The 26,631-nt window shown below is 47.0% G+C and overlaps 1 protein-coding gene across 1 annotated transcript in view; it reads right to left on the reverse strand.

Moving 5' to 3' along the window:
- The window catches only part of IPO9 (importin 9), a 38,442-nt gene extending 18,744 nt beyond the window's left edge, over positions 1-19,698 (reverse strand). The window contains exons 1-8 of the mRNA XM_074163293.1: positions 19,497-19,698; positions 9,406-9,467; positions 8,892-8,978; positions 7,716-7,917; positions 7,181-7,269; positions 6,811-6,897; positions 5,005-5,124; positions 81-181 (exon numbers count right to left, since the gene is read on the reverse strand). Of these exons, the coding sequence (XP_074019394.1) occupies positions 81-181; positions 5,005-5,124; positions 6,811-6,897; positions 7,181-7,269; positions 7,716-7,917; positions 8,892-8,978; positions 9,406-9,467; positions 19,497-19,698 (950 nt within the window). The remainder of the gene's footprint in view (positions 1-80; positions 182-5,004; positions 5,125-6,810; positions 6,898-7,180; positions 7,270-7,715; positions 7,918-8,891; positions 8,979-9,405; positions 9,468-19,496) is intronic.
- Positions 19,699-26,631: the final 6,933 nt, after the last annotated feature.

The following is a 26,631-nucleotide window of genomic DNA, read 5'->3' on the forward strand; positions in this document are numbered from 1 at the left end:
AGCTGTGTTCAAGTCATTACTGAGTATGAGACAGTTTGTCTTGTTCTAGTCGCGTTAAAACCATTCACTACAAAGGATATAAGGCAGCACTTTCTGTAAGGGTGTTCCAGACAATGGGCAGGATCTGCTGCATCGATGAAACCATGTGCTTTGGATAGTTTTTCACAAGTGCTGTCACAGCCTGGAACAAAAAAGAGTATCAGTCAGAAGTCAAACTGGGAAAACCATCAACAAACACTCAAATCACGGGCTGCTGTTTCATTAACAATCGAGATCATCCAATGTCTTCCTGTCACCAAGGTCTCCTCCTCTCCCTCCTGACCAGGCTCCCCTCATTCGCACAAACTCTGACAATCAGGCTGTCTTTGTATTTGCTCTTTTGCAAGGAAACAAAGGGATAACGTGAGATGTACAACTCTGGAAACAAAGACAATGCAGTAATTTGGTGGTAAGGTATTGAATCCGATCAGAAGCACATCACTGCACAGTGCTGTCTGGATACAATCACCACCTGGAAGCTCTCTTGTCCCAGAAAATGAACTCTAATATCAAGTGAAACCAGACCACAGCCTATTTCCCACACTTCTACACATGCAAACTATCCGTTTGCATATCCAGGGAATAGCTGTGGATGGAAACACCCACCCCAATCAGTTCTCTCATCCATGTGAGCTGCTGACCCAGGCAGCTGTGCCAGGCCAACACAGGCTGCTTTGGGAGCTGCTCAGCAGCTCTACAGCAGACTCCGCCTGGGGTTTCAGGAAGCTGATCACCCTGACTGAGGGGAGCCCTTTCACTGACACTTGCCAAAAACCTGTCGGGATCCTCCAGGAGTCAGAGAGCTCTCACTCCACCCAACAGACACCATTCTCCCCCCGCTGGGGCACAGCTCCAGTTATTTTATATTGGGTACAGAAGAACCTCTCAAACTGCCTGACTGGCAGTCTCTGTGAGACATATGGGTCTAGGTTTGTTTCTACTTACCCAATACTAAACCGAACAGTTCATCCAGTTTGTTTGTTTGTAGCACTGGGTACATTAATAGAAATAAAAAAGAACAATTCACCTTCAAGGAAAAAAACCAGCATCCTAATATCTGTATTGTGGCCACTGTGTCTGTCAAGAGTGGAGGGCCAGAAATAATCCAGACACATAAGTTTAAGAATGAACCTGGGAGGCGATAGAAGCATTACAGAAGCAACCTGTTGACAAAAACCAGCCTCTGAAAAAGAAAAGAAGTTTATGCAGGTGCTGGCAGAGGATCTGAACCTGGTCTGCAGGACTGCTGCCAACTCAACACCCCAACGATGGCCACAGTAGCATCTAAAGAGACTTGTTCCTGTAGCATCTGAAGAGACATGCCACTGCTTATGAACCCTATGCAAGTTTTTCTAAGCTCCATGCCAAGACAACCTTGTAGGAAGCTGCTGGAGTGGGTAGGAGAGTTTTTCAATTCAATAGTTCCGCAGTTCTAACAACAGAAAGCTGTATTTGCAAGTTCACCACTTTCCCGCAGTGCAAGTCATTAAAAAAAGAGCACTCTCTCCTGTCAAATGTTGGATTTCAAGCCCTGGCCTTTCATTCTGCCAATTCCCACTGCTTGTTTGAGCTAAAAGAACTGCTTCACAGACCTCCTCCTCCTCTGCCAACCTCCACGTACTGCTCCACCACCTATTAAATCCCCCAAGAAAATTCTTATCCATCTCTCTTCACAAAGCCAAGCTGCTCCCCAAGCAGGATGTTTAATGGCCAAGCCAGGCAATAACCGGCCGTTTCCACACCTGTAGCCCAAGTCACCGTACAGACATCAAAAACACCACTGGGGGAGCAACAGCACAGCTCCCGAATGCCCCCCAGCTATTGCACAAGCAAACATCCAACCACATCTCCAGTAGTGGCTCAGCATCTCCTTAAAGTCACTCTGTATTAAAGCCTTTTCTTGCTTCACACCCTTCTCTGTCTAAAGATACAAGTAAAAATCCCAAATTTGTGGATAAAAAGCTTAAAAAATACACTAGCCAGCAGAAGGAGAGCATGTTAAAGCTGAACGTTCAGTAAGAGTGCAGCAGGTGCAGGGTATGTACTTTGCTTAGGAAATTTGCCCCCAAGACACAGCTGCCACCTTGTCTTCCATGCAAGAACAAAGAGGGTAGTAGTAATTATTTTTTGTAACTAATTATTTGTTCCAACACCAAAAAAATATAAGCTTAACTTTTCTGACCCACCTAATATACAGGTGTCAAAAAAAGCAGATTTTAAGCGTAAGTGAAGCAGCACTACAGCAAGGTTGTAAGATACTTTAGACTGTTGGTTAATTGGTGCTTTTAATATACTTTCTGCATACTAAGTACATCATATTTGTATTCCCTTGCTGTGAAATCTGCCTTAACTCTGTTACTCGTCATGTTTAATCACCATTTCTCTCAAAACAATCAATAGTGGCATGTTCGACAACAACGTTGGAATTGGGATTCAAGAATCATTTAAGTTGCAGCTCATTCACCCTCAGAGATATCATCAATTGAATTCATGCTAAACTAGCAAACAACAAACCAATACATTACACTACTGGTATTTCGTTCTAGTCTTCATGGTTTTTTGCTGTGGCCAAACCTCCCATCTCCTCCGTGGGATACAGGCACTGGCTTTCTGATAAACTGCTTCTACACTCGTAACTACATTTGGAAAGACTGGGGACAAATTAACAATCAGTGGTTTGCCACAATGTGATCCAACCTACCTACTCTCTTCTCAGGATCACTGTCCCAGTGCACCAGGCAGACGCGCACGCTTCAGTATTATTCGTTAAAGCTTTCAACACTGTCCTGCATAATGTTCTTAGATGGAAAGCAAGACATTTTAGGTCAGGGCTGCCTCTGATTTCCACTGAGAACTCCACAAACCTTGGATTGCAAAGCTCTCAAGAGACAGGGAAGGAAAAAAAATAAAAATCTTCCTGTCGTTTGCTGCACAGCACTTCATTATGGAAAAAAAGACAGGATTGAGTTCGCATCTGGTTGAAAATGAATAAAGTCTCAACTCCCTCCTCCACTGCATCAGCATTTCAAGGGGTTCCTATAATGATCTCATCTGGAAAGCTGGCTTAACTAATCCCTTGAGGTCTCTTACTTCTGCATTACAATGACTATAAAATCCACTTTTCTGGAAGGGAAGGCAATTTATGGGTCTTTCACCTGAATCCCTCTTCCCCTAGAAAATTGGTATCATCAGCTTAGAAACCCTAAGTGACAAAATCATGAATTGCCCTGAGTCAACACCCAGAATACTCATCTCTTCAAAACAGCCTCTACACACCACTCAGCAGCAACAGATCTCCTGAATTTACTGTTCAAATCCATACTGATTTTCTGCTGCCGTCAACACTACCCAACACACAATAGTGTATTCAGACCAAAATCCTCTCTTGTATTGCACCTACCCAGCAGTGGCCAAAAGCAGATGCCCACACATAATTAAGGAACAGAGAAAGAACACGATGACATTTCCTCAAATGCTTTCCCAGCCTGTCATCATCTTTCAAAAGACTACTGCTGTATATCAGTGCAGACATACAAGTACAAATAGCTCCAATTCCTGTAAGCACTGTTACGTAAATAACAAAAAAGGCTGCAGAATGTATGAATGTAACAAGAACAGAAGAACTGGTCTATGGTTAGAGAGAAACTATCAATTACAACTGCTTTCCATGTAGGCTGAAAACCACTTCTACTCATTAAACTTCCCCATGTATGTATCTGGAATCAGAGATTCAGATATTCTTGAGCTGCAGCCTGTGCAAATAGAGATTACACCCTGCAGAGTTCCCCAGAGCATCCCCTTCACGTTAGCATTCCTGTACATTAGTGTCCCAGGAATGCAGTACAGAGCCAGTGGAAAGGAAAAACTCACAAGAGAGTCTCTGAACAAAACCTGCCAACATCCTGCCCCAAACTCTCTTCCCTTTGGTGCTGCACAGCAAGAAACAAGCTCCGGCTGTCTCCGGTGTACGATACCCACAACCCCTTACTAAGTGACAGGATGCCACAGCCAGGGGACTGCTGCCTTCAACAGGACTAAGAAAACAAGTTCCACAACACAGTACTCAGTAGCTGCTAGTTTGTATAATACAATAGCATCCTCCCAGCACTTATTTTCATGGCTCCAGCACAAAGCTGGTCATTATGAAAAACTTTTGATGCTTGGCTTCAATAATCCTTCTTTATTGTTTTCTTCAGGGAACGCAGCTGAAAGGGCCTCAGCCGCCCATCTTCAGCAGCCTGTACACTGTGACCCAAGTCTTGCTTACCCCAGCACATGTGCAAGCAAATGAAAGATCTGGATTTGATTCTGCAACTCCTGGTTTTGAGTCTTCTTTTCTCTCCCATGCTGCAGGCAGCACAGCCTAGAACTCCAGTGCTTTCCCAGCTATTGAAGGGATCTCCATACCTACACTGGCACTCTTGTGCCCACACACTGAGCTACATGCGCACAGAGCTCTGCAATCCAACCTTCTTTCTCCACGAAACCGGGAGAATACAAAGGCTTTCCATCTCTCTTTTGCAGATATCATTTAGCACTAAAGAGCAGGCAAGTTCCAGAAAAGCACCTGCACATAACAAGCTTTGAAAGCTTCGTTGCAGCAGAACTCTGCAGCGTCTTTTGAAAAAACAGACATCTAACTACTGAGTACAGTGTCCAAATATGATGCATCCAAGATGTCTTAGACCAGCAAATGACAAAGACAGATGGCCCTTGACCTTGGACAGACCAATCCCTATGGATCACTTTATGGACAGATCCCTATAGATCTCATCATAGGTGTCTTCAGTACAGGTAGAACAATTTATTTCAATGTTGTATGGTGCTGGGAGCCAAAAACCTTCACTATTCATAACAGCAGCATTACTAGGAGAGGTGACATGCACTCAAATTTCTCTGTTTTCTGGCACATCTGACACTGTATTGGTATTTGATTCTTTATTTAATCAGTCTGAAGTCACTTACCTTTAAGACTTCCATCTTAAAGCCGCTGTCAGATGTAGGTCCATCAGGTATTTGCAGGGCCTGAACAAAGGCCTCTGTGAACTGCTGCACCACAGGAAAAATCAGGACTTTGGCTGCACCCTGGTTACAATCAATGCAAGCTGAGGTGAATACTAGATACAGAACCCTCACGTCTGGTAAGTAAAGCACTAGAAGCATCAGAAATTGCACTTTCCTGCTATAAAACTGAAGTGAGACTCATGACAACTGCGGAATGCTGCAAAGTCACATGAAATACTTGTTTCAGACACCACTTTGGCTCTCTCCTCATGCTGGGAACTAAGCTCAGCTGAATCCCACCCTTCAAAACTGTACAGCACGGAGTGCCACAAACCACACACCTACAACTAAGCCATCACTTCAGACTCTACAGAGAGATCCAGACAATCCAGTCCGGAGAGTCTCTGGAGCAGCGCACATCCTCCTGAAGAGGCACTTTCATTTGATTAGGTGAATCATGCCCCACACCCTGCCACCAGGCGCCCCCCCAGGCTATAAAAGAAACCTGGGGTGACAACACCCCCCACCAGCAATTACACCAAGCCCTGAGGACAGCATTTATCCCCATCCTGAGCCACCCTCCCCCAAAGCAAACAAGCCCTTTCTGAGCTGAGTATCAACAGCTGGCCTGAAGATTACCATCATGATTCTTCCTAGGAAAATGTAGTAATTATTTTTCCAGATGTCAAAGCACTCCATAAGCAATGCTTGGCAGAGCAAGTAATATTGGATAAAAATAGTTTTATTGAGAATATTTCTCATAACTCCATAGCTAAGACAGCAAAGCTGTGTGTTTGAATCAACTATGAAATGCCACCTTAGCAATTTATAAAAAGATTGCCTCTTTTTCTTTTTAAAGTCAAATTTCAATAGAAGAAGTTTTATATACAATGTAAAGAACACTTTCAGTCCTCCTCCAAAATAAGACAGTGGGAAGCTACTACTATCTTTTGGATACTGGTACCAGCTGCATGGTATTATTGCATGAGTGACCTTGTCAGTGCTGTACAGACACGGTGAATTATCAGAACTTCCCAAAAGTCTGCACTGAATTGCTCCCCGTGCAAACAGGGAGGAAACAGCAGATACAGCCACTCAGCAAAAACCAACCACTAGACTGAGAGTCACCCTTTCCTATCCTCACCCCAAAAAAGTTGAAAAGAACAGTTAATGTCTGGGGACTGCTGGGAAACCCACTTGTCAAAGGCCATATAAAATGCAGATGTGCTCAGTGCCAGACAGTGCTTGGTTCTTAACAGCCATTCTTCTGACATCTTGTTTTGTTCGGTTTCCACCACCCCTTTAGGAACAAAAGGCTAACACACGCTAAAGCAACTGACGAAGTTCCAGGAGCTTATACCCACTGCCTCGCCCAAGGACCAGAAAAATGCCCATCGTAACCCAGATGGCCAAGGCCTGGCAGTTCATCAGGACACACAGTTCACCTGGAAGCTACGTCAGGGATTTCCAAACAAAGGGATGATACTCTATCTCCTCCCCATGCCGCTTCCCTCCCTCTGAGCTGCTCCAAGCACGTCTGTTGTTATGTCACAGGTCAAACTTAATCATGGAGACCAAGTCCCAATATTAAGGCATGCATGTAAAGCAGGGAGTTAGCTACTTTACATGTATTAAATGACACCCTCTTCCCCAGAATTACAGCTGACAGTATATAATTCTTCAACATTTCATTTTCATATTAATGATTATTTAGAGTCTTGCTCAGTTTGAATTCAAAATATGTTGTATAGTAAGTTAAACTCTTGCCTTTTCCAATTCCTCCATATTACAGATCATATGGGCACACGTGGTAAATATCTCCACTGCACGCGACCTTGTGCGAATGCCATACACCTAGAAAAAAGTTTAAATAATAGATCAGGAACACAAAATACTTTTATTTCTTTTAAATTTATTTTAATTGTACCTATTTTTGGCTTTAACTTGATTCTCTTATTTTATCATTGGCTCCAACATTTCTATGGAAACATTAGCTGCCCTCAACTATCACATCAAGAAAATTGTTGAAGTCTAACTCGTACTACAGTACAGTTTAACCATTAAATCTGAGTTTCTCTGCTCCAAGAAACATTCCCACCAATGCCATTCAGTACCAACTTAATAGCAAAGATCATACCTCTGCCATTGTGAAAATTTTGTACATCTCCGGAAGAATAACAGGAGCAACAAGTGGCATCTGTGTGTCTGTCACTTCCCGCGTAAATTCTAGGAAGTGGAAAAAGAAGGAAAGTTCTTGTAAGAAAACAAATTTGTAGGCAACAGCAACAACAGAATCTTTGGGAAACATTAAGCATATGGGAAACATATCGATTCGTAGTTGACTAGGCCAGTGTCATCTGGCCTACCCATGGCAATCCTTGAAGGTAAGCAGAACAATATCACGCTAAAAATTGGGGGTATCTGGAAAACAGCGTGTTACCATCAAAGTCCCTTCTGAGCTATAAATCTGTAGCACAGAACGTTCTCCCTCAGCTTTCATGACATCTACTGAGCATGCAATTCAACCAACAGGCATCGCACCCAGGAGAAGAGAAGCAACAAATTCCCGTTTCTTCAATTTGGAGTGAAAAGTGATAGGATAAGGAAAAGGAAGGAATAAGATAAGGAAAAGCCTAAACCCTTTCCTTGCCAAAGCTCTGGCATACACATACCTGTAAGCACTCTCATGGCTCCGTGCACTGCGTTCACATCTCCGCTAACCAGCATCTCCATCAAGAGATTGAAAAGCTCGGGCCAGGCTTCGGGCCAGTCCCAGTGGGCTATTGCTGAAACTGCATAAGCCACGCTCGAGCGCACTTTGCTGATTGACTCTCTCAGCCCATTGGGTAGGAGCTCTCTAATGGCAACTTTTGCCTGTAGAGAATAATGTTATTTAGCAAAACAGAGCCCCAGTCATTAAACAATTTAACAAAATTTTTTATACCTATGACTGTATCCTAATATTGATTGAATATTGCTTTTACAAAATGAATACTCATGAGACAAACCAACCTTGCACACTACACCCCATAATTCTTTTATGGCAAACTGCACGGTGTGTTTTAACGCAGCACTCTTCTCCCACAGAGCGCTTGGCCAAGCAGACAGTAGGAGCTCGCAGCTGCAATCAGATAGGATGCGGATATCTACATGGAAGACATCCAGAGTTAGCTGAGATAAATCCCAGCTCCAGTGTCAGGGACTATGTCTTGCTTACTTTGGAAGATTTTAGTAAACAAGAACTAGTCACCCAACCCTGAAGGGATGGGAAAAGCCAGCCAGCACTTCTGGGGCATAATTCACAAGATCTATTTCAAGCAACTGTCTCTGGACGGGGTGAATCATATCCTAGATGTGAAAGATGGCCTAGTCAACAGTCAAAGTGGCAAAGGGCTAGAATCTCCGGCCTTTTTAGCTGTTAGATACTCCTACTGAACACATTTTTAATGAAACCCATCAGACCTTTCAACTGAAATTTGTCACAGGAAGAGAGCCTTTAAGTCCCAAGCTGAAAAAAACCAAGATTTAGCAGATCTCTGAAAAAGGACTGCCAGAATCAGTATTTGTAAAACTCACAAAGCAGCTTTCTTCTAGTCTTACTCTTAGAGCAGCAGAAACATTATAGCTGAACTTTTCAGACTAGAGAAATCGGCCCAAGCTTCTCAGGTCTAGTGTTGTTTTAAGCAACTGAAAACAGATTTATAAAGTGGAAAACGTCAGAAAACCTTGACTGAAGCCATTAATCCTCATAATACACAAGGGCACTGGCACTTTTTAAACCACCCACAAAATTAATATTCTTGATGGATAAAGTGCTTCAAAGTAGACAACACGAAACCGAATCTTACCCTTTCTGTGGTCTCTGGAGGTCTAAACTTTTCTGACTGAGAACACCAGTGAGTTTCCACATACTGTTTCAAAATGACAGACGCAAGCTGCATTAGAAGAGAGGTCAAGAATCAGTAACAGATCTTGCAACCACAGCAAGCGTCACCCCTGCCCCGTTTGCTCAGCCTCCCATCCCACCAGGCTGCTTCTAGAGGGGCAACAGGCCTTGCCAAAAACGCAAAAAATCCATCGCAAAACAGACAAAAAAAAGCTACCACAGTAAAAAGATGAACTGATGGCTGTCCATTGAGCAATGGATGCAATGCACTGAGCAAAAAGCACTATTTTCAAAAAAGGTAAATATATAACCTCCGGATAATGCTGAAAGATAATGACTCTAGAGAAATGTGAAAGAAAATGGAGAAGCAGTAACAGAAAGCTACCTCCAATTTTTCACCTGGAAACATGAGAGAATATTTTAAAACCCAATGAAACAACGACCAAAATTCTTTCTAGAGTTCTAGGTAAACTCACCTGACGGATGGCCAGAGCTCCCTGGGGATCTACAGTCAGTTCTGCTAAATGAACACCAAATTCTGCAAGAAAAATAAATAAATAAATAGCTATATCATAACTGTTATTCCCACACAGCAAAACTCATCAAGATTTTTGGAGAAAGACATTGTACCAATTGAATGACTCATATGTGGGAAGGAGAAGACAATTCCAAAGTGCAGCTACTCAAATGAATCATAAGCATTAATTCTCCCATATGCTCTCTCCACAAACTTCACTTATTTTCTCAGCGTCTTATTTCTCTCTCACGGGCAAAAAATTTTGCAACACAGGTTAATCACAAGCAAGTGATCTACAACTTTAAAAAAAAATAATCTGTAATGCAACATCACTAGGCAAATTCCTACATGAGGGATGCATGGATAAGATCCAAGATGGAGTAAGACAAAAGACTGTCGACCAGCAGTTCCTTTATGGATAACCCGGGTTCATCCAGAGAGTGATTTGGAAACATCACTTCAGCTGTCCCAAAACACACCTGATGACAGCTCCGAACACACCAATCGCCTCCCTGAGCAAACCCTGCCTGAGCACACCCTGTCTGAGCACACTGACACCAGGAACTGCTGTACAGTCATCCGGGCTGTGGGACCTTCTCCATCAAAAAAATTGTCCATAAAAAGCAAGAGCTTCTTTTAGTTGCCAAGCAAGTTCTGTAACAAAAGCAAAATTAAACGCTTCTACCAATTCTGTTGATGACCGAGCACAGGAAATATAAACCAGGAAGAACAGCTGTTCTGGTATGGTACTTCCACACACCTCAATGAATTTGCTTAAAAGTGCAACTTTACGTTCCAGGTAACCGGTAACTGTATTAAATACTTCATTTAATTTCACTACTCTGCTAAAGAAATGCATTTGTGAGGTTTTTAGCTCTAGAAACTGTGGAGCAGAAGGTATGCCCCAAGGTCCTGCCAGCATAACCCCTGGAGAGGTTAGATGTGCTGACAGCACCCGTGACAAAAACATCTTGAAAATTCTCAGAGTTCTGCAACTTTCCCTAGCAGCATACGCGAGCGCTTCGCAAATGCTATTATCTGAGTTGCTCCTAATATTCACCTCAATTGTAAGAGGCTTTTCTGGGTTGGGAGATAATTGCCTCTCACTTTCCCATGTTTACACTGAACATGCCTCGTTCCTTCAACCTTTCTTCACTGATCATACATTCAAAAAAAAAAAAAGGAAAAAACCCTCTTATCCGAGCTGCAAAAGCAGGGAGCCTCATTCTGAGAAGTACTTAACATAATACTCTTCTTAACTGTAGTAGTAATTTTCTTCTAGCTGTCTGCAATATTCCAGACCTTAGGATGGTACTGCATTTCAGCCACATTTTTAAAGGGTATAAATGAACTAAGAAGCCAGAATAAACGCAATGGCTTCACACAGTTGCAACTCACTACTACGACTATTTTGCCATGTTTAAATCTGTTTGCATATATGCATCTGATTTTTTTCCCTTTTCGTACAGCCCTCTGCACTTGATTTACAATATTTCATTTCAATGATTTTAGGCCATCTCTCCAATTTTTCAACATCTTAAATTCTGCCCTCCAAGCAGACTGCAGTGCCGTGGCTGGTAAACCAGAGGTGTACTCACTACTGCAGCAACCATGAGCTCCGTCTTAAAAGCCCCTTGGGTTTGACAATAAGCCACGGATAACTGCTTTATGTACGGGTTTTCAGCCAACTGTGCATCTTAAAAATATTACAAAACTGTATCCTCTTAACTGATAAATGACCATTATGGCAAACTCATACCAGGAATCCTACTGAACTCAGATCATTCATACCCAGTGCTTGCTTGTTTAAGCAATAAGCCAACTCTCCCATCAAAAGTTAGATGGATTTATTGAGAACAGATCATATAAAACAGTATTAGCTGTGTAGCATCTATTTATCCTATTATGCTCTAGACACTGGCAAGCTGTTTAATGAGCTGGCCCAAGAATTATTGCAGGGACTGAAATTACACTTCCATTGTATAGCTCACTGGCTCCTCTTTTCTCAAAGAATTGGTTTATTATTGTCTTTTTCCCAGTTGGCTAGGAACTTTCTATCTTTATCATGGGTAACTGTAGTTCAAAGGCATCTCTTGATAAGCACTTCTCCACTTATATTTTGCAGATTTGAGATATCAGAAACATCAAGTCTTCCTCCCAAGATGAAGTCTGTAAAACCAAAAGATTAGAAACTTTTCATGAAGGGCCTGGCACAGGGAACATTTAGCAAACATATTTCCTCCCAGCTCTGCTTTTCCTCTCCGTTAACCTCAATATTGGTGAAATCCAACTCTCCTTCACAGCCAAGGTCCATCTACCCCACATAACCAGTTTACGGAACCTCTTCACCCCTACCTTTTTTGAGAAATTTAAGCCAGATCAACCCAAAATTTAGTATTAAGCAAAGAGGGAGGAATAAACAAGCAGGACTTTCTACTGAATCACTGCACTTCACATCCTGCCTCATTGAAGTGGGCCAGCACCGACGGACTCCAGCTCGGTACGTCAATACAGAGCTGGTTCAGGAGCTGCTACAGGTCCCTTTTAGCTGTCTAAACAGGGAGACGGAGTTGTCTAAGACAGACAGTCGTGGAGGAAGAGGCTGTGGTAGCTGCTGCAGCCAACACAGGTGAATCCACTGCCTCATGGCCACCGACACTCCAAATTACAACATTCAGTTTGCAGAGACCAGATCTCACAACGACAGCAACATCAGAAATAGAGTTTCCTTTACCCAACATCTGCCCACCCCTTGTGCATCACAGTCTTCAGCTACGCAGGCAACGTTTTCCATGGGACTGGTTTTTTTTCAATAACATCATAAAGTAATTTTGGTTGAAAGGGACCTCAGGAGGTAATCCTGTCCAACCTCCTGCTCAAAGCAGGGTCAGCCACGAGGTCAAACCAGCACAGAACATGGAGGGCATCTGCAGACAGACTAGGATGAAATACCAAAAAGTACCTAATGCTTAGCCATAGTTTTTATAAACTACAAATGTGCTCCCTTGAGAACATCAGCATCTATCATGACACTCAACAACTACTCCAAAGCCCTCTTTATTTTCAGCACACCTCTGAAAACTACAACTGTATTTCCTCATTTCTCAGCAAAGGACAGAAAGACTCAGGCCAGTCTTCTCCAGCATTTGTGATGGATTTAGGTATCTCACTTGAAATGCCTTCTTCACAACTTCTCACTACACTCAACATGCCTGCAGCATTTCACATAATGGCATTTGCTGCTGTGTCAGATATCACACGTCCCAACGTGGCCATTTATTCTTTTGATTTTCCTGTAAAAATTCAGTTCCATGTTAAAATGTTAACTCCTGATAAAAATCGAGCTCAGTGCACCCATTCACAGGATTTCCACCCATTATCCACTATACTATGATTTAAGTTACAGCCAGGAGACCACCATACAACTGCATATTGTGGTCATGTTTGCAAATTCTCTAGAATCCCTCCTTCCAATACTCAAACAATACTCAGTTTTTATGGCATAAAATCACATATTCAATGAGGTACCCAATGCAATAGCCATATATGCAGCTATGTCAGGACGGAGCCGACCATAAGCAAAAACATGCTGAACTGGTGAAGGACAAGCGATGCTACAAGTTTCGTGCTATCACTGTACCTATAGCTGTTCTCCGGATACAAATGGACAGCAAACCGTATCATGAAAATACCATCACAGAATAAATGGAGTTTTAAAGCATCAAACTAAATATGCTGAGCCACCTACTCTGGAAGAAAAGATACTGCAAGAACATTTACAAAATCCATAAGCCGATCTTCAAATCACATTCAAATCCAAGCACTGGTTGTCTCCTGCACAGGACTAGTCTCAAACAAGAGTGACAAGAAACTTTTTAAAGAGGGTCAGCGGGCCCAGATTGACACAAGTCAACTTGCCATGGTCAGCACCATCTTCACAGCCACCTGCGTATCTCAGCTTCTGGCAACAAACGACCTTGCAAAGGACTGAGCTGAAGATGCCTTTTCATATACAAGATGTCACAACACAAGCCACACTGAAGACAGCCTTATAAACGCCTTTTCTACCTGCAAAAAGGGCAAACAGAAACACATAATGTAGGCAGGCAAGAGCCACTGGACAGTCTGGAGCCATTTAGCTATCACCATCACACTTCCAGAGCACAAGAGCCAACAACTCAGAGACTTAATACCGTCACCATTAAACATCAAACTTATTATCTAACTAGGCAAAGCAGGTAGTGGTATTTTTAAACTGTATAAGAAGTCGTCATTAAAACTCTTTATCTGCACAATTTAGAGGAATGTGTTACAGACACTGCTCCTCTTCACAGGACCTTCGATCCTTCCTGGTGGACATGCACCTCCTTCAGAGTGACACTGTCCCTGCTCTGACATTCCTGGAGATGGCCTGGCCCCCACACATGTTCTCCAATACAGTAAAACCTAGAGGAAGAGGAATTATTTTTACACATTATGGAATTACCCTCAAGTCATATGATGTCAGCCATAGCACACACTGTATACCATCAGAGGTGGTGTATGGTGTTACCTGGATGGACCAGACAAAGTGGGAATGGAAACACTATCCCCACTTCACCGGGAACAAGTCTACGGTGGAGCTGGGCCAAGCTAGACGCGCAGACAGCAGCACTGCTCCACAACCCAGAGCTCTCACTTCCCCTGCCCTCCCGCTGAACAGTTTCAGGCATTGTTTTTATTTATGTTCCGTTAAAACCTATAGACAACAAAGGTCACCAGGTGAACTTTAATCTTTCCAGAGACCGATAATAATGCATCTTGCCTCCCCAAGCTGTCAGGCAGTGCCTATGCCCACACTTTCTCAGCAGACAGAAGCAGGAAAGAGACTGAGTCGCTGGGGACGTGTTTGGAAGTTGCTAAAGGGTGACATGGCAGGAAGAAACTGCCACCATGTTCTTACTCCAGAGCTGATGTCCTTTATTCCTCCAGAACAGCTGTATCGAGTCAGACGGGAAACCCGCCTTGGACAGTTCAGCAGGTTCCAGAGGCTCACCTCTGACTGCACATTTCTACCCATCCCCTTGTACAAGCACCAGCCAGATCCACCATCAACCCGCTTCAGGGAGCTCGAATGCATCCTCACAAAACCCTGAACCAACTCCACCTAAACCCTGTGTGGACGAGAGCGGATGCAGCACGGGCCAGCACACACCGCACAGGGAGAGCTAACTGCTGAATGGCTTAACCACATTACACAACCCAACCTGCAAGCAGCTTAAGAACAGAGGTGAGGGCAGAGCAACGCTTCCCCCAACACACCCCCTTGGAAACCTTGGCCTTAGAAACCTCCTGAAGCAGGTGTTGTATCCGTCCAGTGTGTTTAATGGTTCTTGATGAGTTTTTTTTTCCCTCCAGGAACGTTAAACTGTTTTTAAACTCTTTCTACCTCTAACATCCAACAGCAATGAGTTCTGTAGTTTGCACACTGGGGGAAACAACATACTTCTGCTTGTTTCAAGGTGCATTTTCATCTGATTTAAGCTGTATAAGAAGTCATAAATAGTCACTCCTCACTCACCTTCTCTGTTGCTTATGATTTTAGAGCCTCCATCTCTGTTAACTTTTTCCCGGGCAGAAAAGTCAATGTATTCACTCCTTCTGAGAACAGAAGCTTTTCCACACCTCTGTGAACGTCTCTGTGCCGCATTTTTACCGCCCTGCTTTAGCCCTCCCGCGAGCAGCAAGCCAGTAATGCATGCGGCACTCGGACTGCAGAAGCATGAGGAATTTATGTCGTGCTTTGTTCTCTGTTCCCTCCTTAACAGTCCATTTGGCTTTCTGAGCACGGCAGAGCAGTGAACGGGTATTTTCAGGAAGCTCTCCACACTGACAATGGGATCTCTTCTCCCAGTGACAATAGCTAGGATGGCCCGTTACTTTTTAAGGTATCATCTGGGCAGTCTCCTCCTCCCCCAGCGTTACTTTGCTGACCAACACTGACCCACGTCTACGGTTTGCACACTCAACTCACTCTTGTGAAATCATTCTATAATTTTTGCCACCAATTCTCACTCTGGCCAGACTGAGTGGCACTATCAGCAACTTTGCCACACCACTATTCAATCTTTTCCACGTCATTTACAGACGTGCTGAGCAGCCCAACTTCATGTGGGACTCTTGACTATCTCCCTGCAGTGTGAAATGTGACCAGTCACTTCCAAGCTTTTAATCAGTCATTAATTCAAGTGCTGTTCTCAGCAGTTTAGTTTCTTCAAAACAAAAAGTTTCAGGAAGGGAATTTTTTGAAAGCTTTTTGGCAGTCCCAGGACTCCTTCAAACAGCTCTTCTATTAAACATATTGACTCTGCCACAGCAATCTCATGTACCCTGCTCTCCTCATTCCAACTCTTGACATAATTTTAACTATTACAGACAGTGCAAAAGCCACAGACTCAGCTGTAACAACCCCAACATTCACCCTTTTGCTCCTCACCTTACAGCCCTTACGAAGAGCTGTCCTGTGCTTACCAATTAATATCTATCTGGTCCCTAAGTGACCTTAAGTGGCAAGTTTTACAGCACAATTCATAACACAGTAATTTAATGTTTGAGTCCCTTTAAAACTCCTGGAGATGCATCCTGTAGCACTTGCTGTTTAAAGTAAACCGATAAATGAAACTGCTCCTACTCATGCTTCAACTTGACGTGGACCCTCCAACGTGTCTCCTGTAGAGACCCTTCAATGCAGCAAGTTAAGTCAACACCAGCACAAGGTGAAATTCAGCTTTTCTGCAGTCTTATACTCCTTGAATGTACCTTACACATTTCAGTCACCAGGTGGCTATGAACACCCCTGAAATGCTTCTGCAACATTTGAAAGCATTATGCCTTTAACAAGTTTTTCCTAATTTTTGTTTGCCTACCTTCATTTATTTTTCATTAAAAGTGCCAATAATTGTGCTCGTCTGCTGCCCTCACTTTTACTTTCATCATCTTCTTCATGCTGCTTAATGATACCACGTTTTTTCTTCCTTTAAAGTACTTCTGACACACATATCTACATTTCTTTACCTCAATAATGCGGTGTTGGCAAACACTGTATTCCTTTAGCTCCTCCTCTTGGTTTTTGCAAGTTTCTCCACACCAAAGGCAGCACAGAGAGGAGAATATAGGTTATTGCTCCCATGCTGCTTGACTAGGACGAGAGAGGAGGAATCACAGAAGCGCAGAACAATTCAGCTGAAGGAGACCTCAGGATGTCACCAGTCCAACGCCCATGACCAAAGCAGCAACAGATCAGGTTGCTCAGAGCATTTTCTAGGCATGTCTTGGAGATAGTCAAGGATGGAAACAGCACAGCTTCTGTGGACAATCTGCTCCAAAGTCTGGCTCTCCTCAGTGACAAAATTTCTCCTTACATCCAGTCTGAACCTCTTATTTCAGTTTGTGCTTTTTTCCTTCATCCCTTCCCACCCCGCAGTGTCCTGGCAACCTCCTCATACTTACCAGAAGCTGCTGTCAGATCCCAGAACCCCCGTCTCCATACTGGAAAACCCCTCTTCCCCAGTGTCTCCTCACGTGGCAAGTGCTGCAGTTCCCCAACAGATTTGATGGCCCTTTGCTGAACTCACTCCCATTCGTCACTGTCTTTCTTGCACTGGAGGGGGTGGGAGCAAAATCAAGCAAGTATTCTAGATGTGGTCTAACAAGTGCGGACGAGAGAGGGCTGATCACTACTGATCCTGTTCATACAGCCCAGGATGCAGGTGGCCTCCAGGGCACACCGTCCAGCTCACCAGCCACTAGGATTTCCAGGCCCTTCGCCACAAAGTTGCTCGCCAGCCAGGCAGTGCCTGACCCACATCCCTGGGGTGGGTTCTCCTATTCCAGGTGCAGAACTTGCTATCTGTCACTGCTGAATTCCAGGAGGTTCCTCTCCGTCCATTCCTGCAGAGCTCTCTGGGCCCTGCCCTCACCTCCCCTCCAGTTTGGTGTCACCTGCAAAATGCATTACAGCCCGTTCTGTAGCCTCCTCCAGGTCACAGTACAGGTCCTGCAATAGACCTGTGCAGCTCTGGGATCGCTACCGCAGAGAAGTATTGGGTGACTTCAGGATATTTGTGAAACCGAAAAAATAGAAGCGCAGATGACTCCATTCCTCTTGCCCTTAATGTTATCCACCAAATGTAATTCTGTTGCATTCCTGGGTTCTCAGGGACATCCATCACCTACGGTCCTCAAAAAAATACTCTTTTCTGGAAATCTGTTAAGCAAACCATTGCACAAACTTGATTTCATTTCTTGTGGTAAGATTCAGACTGTTTGGGGAAAAAAAAAGTTGCCACTGAAGAGCATGCTGACTGTAGTAGCTTTGCAATACAAAGGCTCTGTTGGCTCAGTGAAGCTCACAGCTCTCCCAGACTCATACTACTGCAACGCCATCAAACCACTCATTAAAACCTCCAATAGCTGTGATACCAACACACAGATTTCATCGTAATGCACCAAGGAAGACTTAACCTGAGTGTTAAAAGCACATGTTAAGGGACTGTACAACAAGAAACATTTTATCAAATAAGCTGCCTTCCTTTCAACATTCCAGTCTCATTCCCAGAGTAACGTAATCACAACACTATTCTTGACCCAGTCACAGCCTTACACCTTCCTTCTCTTTACCATGAGCCTCCTTTCATAACATTTCTGAGCTAAAATTCAGGAGCAGAAAAACTTTAAAACACCTCACAAAACACTTTCAGAATATCAAAATCAGACAAAGGTGAGGCAAAATTTTCAGGAGGGTCCATGAACAACCAGCCCATCAAGCTGCCAGGCTGCAGGCAAAACTTAGGACCAAGGGCTGCGGCACCAAGCTCTCCAGAGACCAGCTGCTGTCACAGCAGACTACCTGCAAATCTTCCAGAGGCTTCTACAAATTGCAGCTCTTTGGGACAGGTCATAAAATTTGAGTTAAGTGAAAGAAAACATTACCATCAATAGGTTTTTAAGCTTCCACTGAGGAAAAGCAGCAAGTGCCACCATAAAAAGGCCAGATGAGTAATGGAATAACCAGAGACACTGATTGAATTTGGGGTGCTTGCTCTTTTAAGCTCTGTCTTTTCAAAGCCACAAGGTGATTGCCATCCACCTCGAGTGTATTCCATGTCTTCAGCTCACCACAACAGACAGTGGTGCCCCGGTACAGGAGTTTCACACAAGGTGAGCATACATCTACATCCTGACCACAATCAACCTAAAACATGCCATGTACAGATGATGATCTGCAGGACCTCGATCCCTCATCCTGGAGGTGTTCAAGGCCAGGCTGGACAGGGCTTTGAGCAACCTGGTCTAGTGGAAGGTGTCCCTGCCCATAGCACAGGCGTTGGAACTAGATGATCTTTAAGGTCGCTCCCAACCTAAACCGTTCTACGGGATGGTGTGGGCAGGCACAAGGGCACATACGTCCAGAGATGGAGAGGATCACTGTGGGAGTGGGACAGGGCCTGCAGACAACTGTGCAGAGGGAAGGCTCTCCATGACCATCGTGGGAGCAACCCTGGAAACTTCAGCTCAGACGGAAAGAGGTGTCCAAAGCAACAGGCCTGCTGCTTCGCCACCCCATCTCCCCCTCCATGTCCTACCAGCAGCAACCTTAGAGTGCTTCTCGGTCACTCAGCTCTCGCACAACACCATGCCGTTCCCGACACTGCCCCACGGCCATTCCCCTCTTGCACCTCCGAGGAGAGTGGCGCCTCGAGGCTTCGCCCGGCGACCTTCCTCTGCAGGCCGGGGACAGCCCGAGCGAAGCCCCACCGCCGAACCCGCAGCTGAGCTCCCGAGGCGGGGCAGGGGCTGCTCAAGGGAAACTGGGCACCCGCCTACAGCCGGCAGGAAAACAGGCGCCGCCGACCGCTCCCCGCCGGCCCGAGCGCTGAAGCTGGAAGTTTTGGCCGAGGCCACGAGGCGCCGGTGCAGGGAAAGGCTGGGGGAAGGAGGCGGCGGCCTTTCCCCACCCGGACATCGCCACCCACCCCCCATTCCCCTCAGCGCGGCCCGGCCCGCACTCACCCTCCGTCACCTCCAGCACCTTCACCTGCTCCTCGGCGGCGGCGCGCACCGCCTGCACCGGGCACAAGATCCCCGTCAGCGTCTCCACCAGCGCCTCCTTCAGCCCTTGTGCCACCGGACCCGGTCCCGGCCCACCGCCGCCGCCGCCTCCTCCTCCTCCGCCGCCTCCTCCTCCTCCGCCGGCCGCCGCCGCGCCCGCCATTGCCGCCCCCCCCCCCCTTCCCCTCAGGGCTCCACCGCCGCCGCGCGCGCCAAACGCACGGCACGCACGCACGCACGCGCAAGGGAGGGAGAGGGCCACGCCGAGCGCGGCCACGCCTACGCGGAGAGGGCGGGCTCCGCGCGCCGCTGACAGCGCCCCCTAGCGGCGCGGCGGGCTCGCCGGTGGTCGTCGTGAGGGGGGAAAATGGCAGCGGCACCGGGAGCAGCAACCGGGGCCGAGGCCGTGCCCGGCCTCCCGCTCTGAGGGAACCCGGGCACGGCCTCGGCCCCAGGAGAGCCCAGCGAACCCCGGAGCGGGAGCCTGAGAGGCTTCAGAGCCGAGCATCTCCTCAGGCCTGGGGAGTTCCTGTCATGACGGGAGCCAAGGGGTCAGTCAGAGCCCGGGAAAAGCATTAAGTCCCTCAAACGGCCTTTTCCCAGCCGCGTTAGTGGCGAGGTCCCACCCTCAGGAGCACTTGGGAGCCGGGTGAGGCCGTTCAGGGCCTGGGGGTTCTGCACTGAACAGCCACATAGAATCATAGAATGGTTTGGGTGGGAAGGGACCTTAAAGCCCCTCCAGTGCCACCCCCTGCCCTGGGCAGGGACACCTCCCACCAGACCACGTTGCTCCAAGCCCCCTCCAACCTGGCCTTGAACCCCTCTGGGATGGGGCAGCCACAGCTTCTCTGGGCAACCTGGGCCAGGCTCTCACCACCCTCACAGCAAAGAATTGGGTGTGTTCTACCTTGCAGCGGCGCTGAACTGGAAGAGTCTCATCATTTGGATGGGGAAAGGGAAAAGTGCAGCCACCTGGGCCGAACCAGCTTAATTTTGCTTTCAAATGGTGTGGAAGTCACCCTTGCAGGGAGGTTTGCTTGCAAGGGCGTCAGGATGGGGGCACACAGATCCGAGTCCTTCCCGCGCGTGGTTTCCATGGGGAAGCGGTGAGGGGACGGGTGGTGGCACCGCTTCAAGGCAGCACTTGTGCAGGGCACCGTGGTGGCCCTCTGGCACCAGGACCGGTCCGACCCTGCAGGCAGGTCTGCTCCGGTCCCTGAGTTGGGCAGCCCGTCTGCCACAGCAGAGGAGGCGGCTCAGGCTACAGCTCTGCCCTGGAACAACATGCCTGGAAGGTAAACTAAGACTCAGGTTCTGGTTCAGGTTTGATTAACGCTGTCCATGATGCTCGGGGGAAGCAAAAGAAAATGGGCTACTGTCACTCTGACTCAGGAACAAGGCAGCTGTAGATGGTCTTGAGCTGTGAGCAAAACAAAAGCCAAACGAAACTCAGAGCAGGGGAGCGCAGTACTGCTCCGTTTGCAGCTGTGTGTTTCTACAACTGTTTATTTAGGAAGAAATTTTACAAATCGGTACAGGTACCAAAAAGCAGTATTAACACATACAAAATGAGCTTCTCACACGAGGGGCAGTACTAGCGGGTGCGAGGAAGAAGGTCCCACGCGCTTTAGGGTGTAGTGCTCCTGGGGATTTTTCTGAACTGAGCGTCCTTTTGGTGGTTACTCCTCTGCAGCAAGACCCCTGCCAGTGAGACAGCGATCCCTAAGGACAGTCTGGTACCACGGGGGGGCCAGCAGTCACTTTAACTAATCCCCACGCTGCCTCTGGCTGTGTTATGTGCTTTTGACTCCTTCTCTACAGGTCTCTTACGACTTAGACTCCCTCCAACATGGAGGAGCTTCTCCTTCCAGAGAAAGCCCGTTGTTATTCTGGTCACCGTGAGGGACTCTTTTCCTTGCCCACACCACTTTCTGCTTGAAACCTACTTGAGGGGTACCAACTGATTACCTGGTAATAGATGTGTTACCACCAGGGGTATGTGGGTTTTAGTCTTGTCCTGGTGCTGTTTAATAATGAAGCCTACCTCATCACTTGTGCACAAGTCTTCTTCCCCTCCTAGAGACATCCACCCATCACTCTTGGTGTATTTGTTATATTCCAAGCCAGCTTTGCTGACCTCTTCCAAGCTGGAGGCTGTTCCTCTGGGATAACGTGTCCAGTCACATTCTCTCCCACCAATATATTTTTAAATGTTCTTGTCAAGAGCAATACAAGCAAATGCTCCTATAAATCATGCATGTAACTTTTGCAACCTGAGCTCATGATTTTCTCCACAAGTAGAAAGAGCAACTTGAGATACTGCAGAAACACGAGACTGGGTCCGGCTCCTTACAGCCCCAGTTCGATGGCGAACATCCTGCTGCCACCCGTCCTGCCTCGCTCCAGCCCTTCCCAGAGCCAAACCGCTGACCGGAGAGGAACCCTGGCTTGGCCAGCACTAATCCATGTCTCCTGTGAGAGAGGGAGCTCCTTCCTTCGGCACAGCACTTAACGCTGGCCAGAGCCCTTCCTGCCACCCCAGCCCCGCCTGGGGTCCCCCTGCCTGGGCAGCGACAGCTCTTCAGAGCAGGACTTCACATCCAAAACAGACAGTGGAGGTGCCATGAGCTGCTGCCCAGAAGCTCCTCTGTGCTGACACCAGATGCTGTCCGGGCAGCTGCAGCAATCCACCACAACGCTTGGTTATAAAAATGTACCCCCCACCACGAAGTTAGATTTTATTCTGTAGAAGTTGGGGTGATGGACCCCGTCTTTACCCCTAAACTGCACAGGAGCAGGGCAGGGGCTCAGGCGATGCCCAGCACTCCCTGCGGCCTGTGCTGAGCCACGCTGTCCCAGGCAGTGCCAGACTGGGGACAGCAGAGGTCATTCCCAGCCTGCGGCGTGGGCACAACCAATTTGGGTTGGTGTTTCTGTGGGGAGAAGAGCAGACCAGCCACGCTGCTCCCACCCAGAGGCAGTAACGGCATCCCCACCCCTCGGGCTGCCCCGCTTATCGCTGGCACCAGGGAGTTCTCTGCACTGTGAATAAAGATTATTTTTCTCTCTTGTTCTTCCCAATCCAAAATTCTGCTTCTGCTGGAGGAACAAATACATATTTATAGAGGGCATAACTTCTGCTGCCCCGGGTTCATCTGCTCACCTTTGCACTGTCCTAATATTTTGGCTTAGTGGAAAACATGAATTCCTACTGCACCAAAATGAGCAAGACCAGCCCAGGACTATCACACCAGACTCTCTGCTGGCCCGCCGTGCTGGCTGGCTAACATCAGAACAGACGTGGCTGTGCAAGTATTTGTGATCATTTTTGTCCTTCTTAACAATGGCAACGGTTTCCTCTGCACTTACTGACGTTTTGCAGAAAACGAGGATGCAGTTTAGGGACAGGAGGGGTATCTCAGAGCAACGCTGGTCAGGCCCAGAATCCTTCCTTTCGCTCCAGTGACCGTACAACTGCTCTGAATGCTCCGACTCGACCTTCCGTATTTGTAGAAATTACATTTATTGTATCTTCCAGGCTTTTTCAGGTTTGAATTCCCATCTGGTTTGTACATTCCATGGTCATGGAATCACGGACTCACAGAATTGTCAGAGTTGGAAGGGACCTCTAGAGATCATCCAGTCCAACTCCCCTGCTAAAGCAGGGTTGCCCAGAGCACATCACTCAGGGCTGCATCCAGGCGGGTCTTGAAGATCTCCAGAGAAGGGGACTCCACACCCTCCCTGGGCAGCCTGTTCCAGGGCTCTGGCACCCTCACCGGAAAGAAGTTTCTCCTCATATTTGAATGGAGCTTCCCATGTTCCAGCTTGTGCCCGTTGCCCCTCGTCCTGTCACTGGGAACCACTGAAAAGAGTCCGGCTCCATCCTCCTTCAACCCACCCTTTAGATACTTGGAAGCATTGATAAGGGCTCCCCTCAGCCTTCTCTTCTCCAGGCTAAAGAGTCCCAGCTCTCTCAGCCTTTCCTCATCAGGGAGATGCTCCGATCCCTCCATCATCTTTGTTGTCCCACGCTGGACTCTCTCCAGTAGTTCCCTGTCTCTCTTGAACTGGGGAGCCCAGAACTGGATGCAGTATTCCAGTTGTGGCCTCACCAGTGCAGAGTAGAGGGGGAGAATGACCTCCCTCGACCTACTGGCCACACTCTTCCCTACGCAGTCCAGGATTCCATTGGCCCTCTTGGCCACAAGGGCACATTGCTGGCTCATGGAAAGTTTGCTATCCACCAGGACCCCCAGATCCTTCTCCTCAGCAGTGCTTTCCAGAAGATCCATCCCTAACCTATATTGGTGCCTGGGGTTCTTCCTCCCCAGGTGCAGGACCCTACACTTGCCCTTGTTGAACCTCATTAGGTTCTTCAGGCATTTTCTGCGTAGATGGTTCCTGCAAAGCCAGCAGACCCAGAGCTCGCCTTTCAAATGCCCTGTGTTTTCTCTTAAAGCTGAAAGGGTTTTGACATTCATCTTTCGACATGCTTTAGGGAAGAAGGTTCACTCATCACAAAAATATTATTTTCTTAGCATGAAAAGATATTTTATGACGAACTCCTGGTTTCCTCCTGTGATGTTTTAACTGACAGGCGAAGCACACCAGCCCCTGAACTCCCCGGCGGACCCCGCAGGGCCATGTGCAGCTGCCATGGGACTGCTGGGACCAGCAAAACTCCTCCAAGAGAACCTGGGGCCAGCACAATGTACAGACGCAGCCATCAGCCCAAATTACAAGGCATTATCCAGGGGCATTCCATGGCTCATGCCTGACATGTCCCTGCTTGGATAAAAGTTTAACTCCGGGCAGCAATAAGAACATGAAACCCCAAAAGCCCGACAGACTCCGAAGCAGCCCAAACAGTCAACAAATATTGGCTCGTCCTTAACAAACCCTGGATGATGGAGACGTTCTTCGAGCAAACTGTGTGTTCTGTAGACAGGGAGCTACTGTTTTTACTACTTTTTATAAAATATTGATACATTTTTAGATGCCTCAGGAAGCAAGCAAGGACTGATCAGCCAAGCGCCTTTAAAAACATTTCTGCTGCACCTCTTTTAATTTAGGGTATGTCACTATTTCTTTTTAGCTGCCTTTCAGCAAACCTTCCTCTCCACACTTGGAATTTTGGACCCAGCAGCGTTATCACATCATCACACATAGTTAGATTTTTTTCATAAAATATTTGTTCCTTCTACCCAAGGTGTTTTTACTGGGACACACTGATACCGTTTTCGTCTGGCTCGAATAGAAGCGGTGTTGAACCTGCAGCACTATTAATCCAGCGCGACTGCTTTATCTCCTCTTCCAGAGCCGGCTTTTATTATTATTGATGCTCTTCTTGGTGCAGAGCTGTTGCCTTCGGAGACTGCCATGTTTATGTCCTAGAGGAGAACTCTCGATACGTGGCTCGCTCCCTTCTGAGGAAAGGATAAAGCTATTTTTCAAGGCTGTGCCTCAGCCCTTCTCGTGGAAAAGCACATTCATTTCTAAACTCACAGAAGAGTCATCTCAGCTCCTCAGTGTTGCTTCCAGGCAGCTGCTGCCTGCGTGTGTATTCTGGAGACCTTCCCTTCCTAAACCCCGTGTGACACGTGTGGTCCTGTCCTACAGGCACATCCCCTGCAGCAGATACAGCAGCCAAAAACTCAACCATCGCTCTGCTCTTTGTTGATCTTTGTCTGCCCCAGCAGGGACCTGCCCCACAGCTGAGGACCCTCGCTGTAACTCCCTTCCCCCTGAAGTGCACTAATACTTCAACAATCCTCTACGCACCGCCGCAGCTGTGACACAAACCAGCTCCTGTGCCACGCTGTAAAATTAACTGTTTGTTATTGCATTGTTCACTCGAATATGTATGTATTCAGTCAGCAATAGACACTCCCCCATCCCCATCCTTGGGTCTAATAAATGACTGCTGGAGTCCCACGGTGCACAAAGACATTGCAGTTCTGTTCTTCCCCTCTCGGTGCGGTTTAAACACGGGACTCCCCGGCTCTAAAGGGAGCATTCCCCCTTCCTTGAATCAATTCTCTTTGTATACCCCAATCTCAACTGTATATGAAATATTGTCCCTAAGAAGTTACATCCTTTTCCATATCTAGAACTCATTTTGGCTCCTAAACAGTTTACCTTTCTTGTCTTCTCACCCCAAAGAAGAGCTCTCAGCACAGACCCATCACCCAGAAGGTGCTGGGGAAGGGAAGGACTGGATTATGGCACTATGGAGACAAGAAGTTTATACCAAATCCTTGGCACGCTCTTTTCTCCACTTTATTCCACCCATCTTTGTCGTCGCTGGCGGCAGGTCGGCCCGAGCACCGGTCACATCAACAGTGCAATTCCAGCAGCAGCTGCTGCCTGTGGAAAATGAATCCTACGTTTGCATTATTGGGGTGTGAGCAGAGAAACGGATGGCGCATCAGCTGGTGTACGAGGAGCGTGAAGAAAACCAGCACCACCTGTGACACCGTAATTCAGCCAGTGCGTTCACCAGCGTTTCCAATCTTCCTCCAAAGCTGCCCACCTTCTGCCTTTGGTTCTGCAGCTCTCAGCGACTCTAGATTCAAGGCATCCCCAAGGGGTGCTGGAGTCACGAAGCCTTTTAATCCTGTGTTTGCTTCTGAAATGGAGAGCCTGGGCCAGAGGGCTGCCCCAAAGGCAGCTCTTCTCTCAGACGGGGATAGAGAAAGCCCAATTAAACAATTTAGGAACCTTACAGCTAGGTCCTGGAAATGCATGCTCCTGCCTTCAGCACCGTCAGCTTCAGTTTTAAGACCAGAAATACATGAAACCGAACCCTTGATTCTCCTTCAGATCCTTTCCCCGCTGGACTGGGCACTGGTGAGACCCCACCTCGAGTGTGTGTCCAGTTTTGGGCCCCTCACCACAAAAAAGACATTGAGGGGCTGGAGCGGGTCCAGAGAAGGGCAACGGAGCTGGTGAGGGACCTGGAGAATAAGTCTTATGAGGAGAGGCTGAGGGAGCTGGGGGTGTTCAGCCTGGAGAAAAGGAGGCTGAGGGGAGACCTTCTCGCTCTCTCCAACTCCCTGAAAGGTGTAGCCAGGAGCAGTCGGTCTCTTCTCCC

The sequence above is a fragment of the Numenius arquata genome, chromosome 24, assembly GCF_964106895.1.
Source record: "Numenius arquata chromosome 24, bNumArq3.hap1.1, whole genome shotgun sequence".
Taxonomy (NCBI): Eukaryota; Metazoa; Chordata; class Aves; order Charadriiformes; family Scolopacidae; genus Numenius; species Numenius arquata.